The sequence below is a fragment of the Hipposideros armiger genome, unplaced genomic scaffold (genome assembly GCF_001890085.2).
Source record: "Hipposideros armiger isolate ML-2016 unplaced genomic scaffold, ASM189008v1 scaffold_1022, whole genome shotgun sequence".
Classification (NCBI taxonomy): domain Eukaryota; kingdom Metazoa; phylum Chordata; class Mammalia; order Chiroptera; family Hipposideridae; genus Hipposideros; species Hipposideros armiger.
The window spans coordinates 135,081-141,080 of NW_017732372.1; the positions used below are offsets into that span (position 1 = coordinate 135,081).

The 6,000-nt window shown below is 36.4% G+C and overlaps 1 protein-coding gene across 1 annotated transcript in view; it reads left to right on the forward strand.

The window, feature by feature from the left end:
• The window catches only part of DSG4 (desmoglein 4), a 37,111-nt gene that overhangs the window by 22,383 nt on the left and 8,728 nt on the right, over positions 1–6,000 (forward strand). The window contains exons 10-12 of the mRNA XM_019631625.1: positions 257–396; positions 2,431–2,658; positions 5,535–5,840. Coding sequence (XP_019487170.1) covers positions 257–396; positions 2,431–2,658; positions 5,535–5,840 — 674 coding nt within the window. The remainder of the gene's footprint in view (positions 1–256; positions 397–2,430; positions 2,659–5,534; positions 5,841–6,000) is intronic.

Consider the following 6,000-nt stretch of genomic DNA (forward strand, 5'->3'; position numbering starts at 1 on the left):
ATTTTATTAACAATTATATTAGAGCAGGAAGAATAAAAAATATAAAATTTTAAAACTCTTTTGTGAACCTATGCATTAATATGTTCAATACTGAAATTTTATGTTTATATATGTATATATATACATTTTTATAAACTAAGGCAATTATCACACTGTAAAGCATGCAAACACCATATATAAGTTTAACACAATGAATGTGACTTAAAATTCTTAACTTTCATATAAGCAAATGATGAACTTATTTGTTTAAAAACAGGTATGTCATAGGACATGATGCAGGCAACTGGTTAAAAGTTGATTCAAGGACTGGTGAGATACAATTCTCTAGGGAATTTGATAAGAAGTCAAAATACATCACCAATGGGATATACACAGCAGAGATCCTGGCTATAGATGGTAAGAAAATTTATTTTTAATCTTTTAATAGTATTATTATTATTATTATTATTATTGGATTCAATATAAATATTATTTTAATGTTGATATTAGGTTGACTCAAATAAAATATATCATTTAGTAGTGTCTGCAAGACTTATAGAGAGGTCTAAATACCTTAGACCAAGAACTGAGTTTAGCCAGCCGAGTGGCTCAGTTGGTTAAGAGCTCGCTCAGGAGTTTGAGCTCTGAGCAACTGGGTCCCGGGTTTGATTCACGGCCTGAGCTGAGCTGCCGCTAAGCTGCTAACAGGTGGCAGGGTGACTCAGCTGAAAAAAAAAAAAGAACTGAGTTTAGTACACTTACAACCATAGTTTATATTTGTCATAATTTATGTCACCTACTGCCAAAAAAAGTTCTATGTGACTTACAGTATAGAGCATAAAGTTAAAATATCTCAATAAAATTCAGTTTCCATTTATGACTTCATCTCTTGAGATGGTTAATCCAACCTGTAGAGTGTGTTAGGAATGTTTACTTAAAGTTAAGTGCTACAAGGTGTGCACAAAGTTCATTTGGAGATGAGCTGCAGGAAAGGCAGTATCCAAAGAGCAGAGTTATTTTAAAGTCACTAAAAATGGAGCTGCAGTGACAGGCCTGTGTAAGTGTCGCTTGATTAGGCATGTTATCCAAAGTAAGATGTTAAGAACCAAGAAGCACAAGGTTATTCCAAATATAAGATCCAAATTAAAAGTCTTAAGTGCAAATGCACTGAATTAACTTGTAACTGAGCTGTTTTTCACATGGGAAAAATCTGTTAAGCCTTCCTCTCAGTGAGTAGCAACAAGGATTTATTTATTTATCAGTAGTTAATGATTCTCAGGAGCACTGCCTAGGAAACCAACTACTACAGAACAAAGCAACAGAAAAGATCAGCAACCAGGAAAGAAACAGAAAAATAGATGTCCCAGGTACACACCTAATAGAAGACAGAGACTGTAGGTTTGCCTTAATTTATATGTGAGCTTTGCAGCAACAAACAAAGAGAAAGATAAATGGGTAGCATAAGATTTAAAAAGAAACCACAGTAATACCCAAGCAAATGCAATCTATACATTCTGGTCTTCATCCTGTGAGTGTCATTTTTAACATCTGGGTCAGTTATATAAATAATATAATTTTATTTATTATCATTATTCTAGAAGGCCTGTTCTAAGATGGACTCTAAGCATGGTGATCAGAGTCTATGTTTGGATATTGGGCCTATATGGAAATCTTCAAAAACCGGAATAAAAATTAGTCATTTCAGTGAAAAACAGAGAGGAAAAAACTATCAAAACTTATCAACAGAAAACTAAAAACAAGGGCTGTAGTTTATTCACCTACGCAGGGTCTCTGCATGGACACGGCACCATCCAGATGGTTCGGGATGCTGGGCCAGCAGCTCTTCATGTAGCAAACAACATCCAGGAGCAAATGCTGTCAGCAATGACATGAGCTGTGGGTTGCCACCTCACAAAGCCATAAAAAGTTCTGGAGAGTCAGAGAATGACACAGAAAACAGTCTATGGGATAAGCTGATGTCTCTCTAATGAAAGCCTAAGTCTAGAAAGTCCAATGCTGAGTCAGCAAGTATTAAGAACATACTGTGCAAAACCATGTAGGATGTGGATAGGCTTCCAGTTCATTATCAATAATTACATGGCTCTACCATTTATGTATGCAAAAACCATCTTTAAAAGACGTTTATTGACTTCTCCAAAAATGACCTGTAAAATAGCCAAGAGATTAGGTAATGTTCTAGTTTTCAAGTGATGGAACTTAAGACTCTTTACAAGTTCAAACAAAATAATTCTTTATTTATTGTAACAGAACATAAAGGAGAGAAGTGGATTAAAATCCCAGCCTGCTATTTTTTGGTCCTTTGCCCTTTCTAATAAACTAAATTAACCCAAAATTTGTTTCAAAGAAGTTAGAGAAAAAAAAATCTAGTATTTTTACATTTGTTTTCAGAAGTGCCTTTACCCCCAAACCCATGATGCTTTGCTGTTTCAGATGGATCTGGGAAAACAGCTACAGGAACCATATGTATTGAAGTTCCTAATGTCAATGATTACTGCCCAGTCATTTTTGCTGAAAGTGAAATCATCTGCATTGCCTCTCCATCGATTCTTATCTCTGCAAGAGACATTAACGATCATTCGTATGGGGCTCCTTTTACTTTCTGTGTTGTTGACCAGCCACCAGGGACAGATGATTTATGGGATATCAGATCCATAAATGGTAAGTGGAAGGCAAACTTGAAAATATTTTAGAGACCAAAAGCAAAAACAATTACAAAGTAATTAGTCTACCTCAGTTTCTATGATTCTTCCCATATTCATATTAAATGAAAAAAAATATTTCATATACACACTTAGGATATTTGGAAAAATTTTGAACTGAAATAAAATTAAAATGTTTTATCAATACTGCATTTCCAAATAGTAGTGTAGAAATATCAGTTCACCCATCATTATATATAGGTGGGGTGCTACACCAATATTTGATCAGTTTAAAATAAACAGAACCCTTGACAAACTCACCAGATGTCACAATTCCCTATCCTAATTTCAGGCAAGCCACTTAAGTGTCTCTGAAATCCAGGTATCCCACATTTTCTACTCACTTAGGAGCATGTAAGATAAATGAAATTGTCTTTATAAAGAGCTATCAGTTCAGACTTATTTGTAAAGGTAAAAATTTAAATTCAAATTGCCCAATATTAGAAGAGCAGTTATAAGTAAATCTAAAGAACAAAATAAACAAACAAAACAGAAACAGACTCATAGATACGGAGAAAGAACTGATGGTTGCTAGATGAAAGGGGACTGGGTGAAAAAGGGGAAGGAATTAAGAAATACAAATTGGTAGTTACAGAATAGTCACGGGGATATAAAGTACAGCAAAGGGAATATAATCATTAATATTGCAATAACTATGTATGGTGTCAGGTGGAACTAGACTAATCAGGGGAATCACTTCATAAGTTATATAAATGCCTAGCCACTATGCTGTACACCTGAAACTAATATAAAATAGTGTTGAATGTCAACTATAATTGAAAAAAAAACAAAATAAAAATTTAAAAAAAGAAGAGCAGTTAGGCAAACTGTGGTACATATTATTAAGATGTTGTACTGTGCAACATTAAAATTAGAATGATATAAAGCATTTAGAGCCAAAGGAATTCATAAACCAAAGTACGTAAAGTGTAAAGGTCCCAGAGTAGTATGTGTGTGTGTGCTAACTATTGCTATGTAAAAATGAAGGCCTCACGTTGATAAAAACTGAGAATAAATTTCAGGCAACACAGCATTTAACATACTTTGGGTACTTTTTCCTGAAAGTTAAATGTAGAACAGAAAATGCTATGAGAGGACCTCATGTGGGCTAAGATAGCTCCTTAATCTTACATTCATTTGGGGAAATAGAAAAGACTTTGGGAGTGGAGGAGTGGGAGGGGGTCATACTGCAGAGCCCAAGGTGAGAGGAAATACTTCCCACCATTCTGAGGCTACCAAGCTTCTCCATTCACAGGAAGGAGAAACAATAAAATAATGCTGGAAAAGTTGCCACCGCTAAGGACTTAGTCAAAGGAGGAAATTAGGCAACTTGTTTTTACCTAAAACCTTTTAGCCCTTTTCCACAAAACCACTTTAGTATTTTCAAAAGCTAAGCACATTAAAGCAATATTATTAAAATTAAGACCACTCTGGGCAGGCCAATGGTGTGTTGGTTAAGAGTTGGCTTGGGACGCCAGCTCTGAGAAGCAGGGCCCTGGTTCAGATCCCACATGAGGGCCAGTGACACTGCCCTCTACAGCTAAGATGGTGAACAACAGCTTGACCTGGAGCTGGGCTACCGTGAGTCACTTGTGACGGCATATGCTGCAACCCCTGCTGCAGTAGGCTGCCATAAGCTACTGTGAGTGGCCGGCAGCCAGTGTGAGTGGCCGGCAGCCGGCATGAGCTGCCAAGAGCCTCCGTGAGTGGCCATCCAGTGGCCAGTGACTGATCTGCCTCACCCAGGAAGAGCGCAATGATAATATCAACATGGGCCAGTGAAATGACATCCTCCACAACTAGACTAAAGAACAAAAGGACAGCAACTTGTCTGTTCCCCTCCCCCAATTTCCCAATAAAAAATTTTTTTAAATCTTTAAAAAAAAAAAATTAAGACAACTCTGAATTCACCTTTCCCTATAACACCCAATATCCCATTCTTAAATAATAATTGCTAGCTATGTTTTCCTCATTCAAATCCTAGATATTATAAGTAAAAATAGAAAGAAATATTTAGCATAAAGGTTGGTACACATATTCAAATGATATTATAGCTCTGCCAGTAAAAAAATATGATACTAGAGATCATTATTCCTAGTGCCCTGTTTCAATGTTGGTGTTGAAGAATAGAATAAACTTTCACCTAAGATACTGCGGTATTGTTTTATTCAATTCTTACTTTGTACCCAGGTTACATTTTGGTAGACATAGCTGGTTAATCATATTGCTAACTGAAAATAACAAACCATAATAAGAATAATTGAGTGTTATGAGGTAATCAATTACTATTCATGATTTAAGTATGAATTTAATCATCTCTAAAACCTCCTTGGGTTGATAAATAAATTTCAATCAATGTTTTAAGCAATGGTTTCTATAAAACTCAATAGGCAATAAATAGTAGCACAAAGAATTAGAAAAATAACAATGATTGGAATAATTTTAAATAAAAGGGCATCAATTTTGAATAAGAGATAAGCAACTGTCTTAAGGAGGATATTTGGAAAGTATAACCCTTAATAGAAGACTTCCAATATTTCCTTTCAGCTCAATACTCTTCATTCATTGGACAAATATTTACTGAGTGCATATTATAGGCCAAAGTATTGTTGTTCTGGAAATAAGCAGCAGGGTCCCAGCCTTCTTTGTAGGAATAACAATCCAGCAGGAAGAGGTCTCGAACAATTCATTATAAATGTCAAAAAATAATAAGTACAGCGAAGTCTACAACTAAGGGAGCATAAAAAAATCAGGCCCTAAGTTAGTCTTGGGTGTTAGGGAGGGTCACTCCCAAACAATTTTAATTTGTGTTCTCTTTCCTTTCTTCCTTTGCAGCTACCTCTGCAATCCTTACAGCTGAGCAGCCTCTATTTGCCGAAACGTACCAAATCCCAATCCTGGTGAAGGACAGCCACAACAGAGCATGTGAATTGCCACAGATGCTCCTGTTAAAGGCTTGCGATTGTGACAACAACCACATGTGCTTGTATTCCAGTACCCCAGGCATCTACACAGGAGATGGCAGCTCGGTTACCAATGTCATCTATGGGCCTGTCCCTGAAGACCGAATTGAGGTTTCCAATGTTGGTCTCGGACCAGCGGGGATTGGCATGATTGCACTGGGCCTCTTATTACTGCTCTGTAAGTACTGGATTAAACCCCTCTTTTCTTTTCTTTTTTTAAGATTTTTTATTGGGGAATTGGGGGAAGGGGAACAGACAAGTTGCTGTCCTTTTGTTCTTCAGTCTAGTTGTGGAGGACGCTGCTTCACTGGTCCTCATATGTGGGATCCAAACCGGGG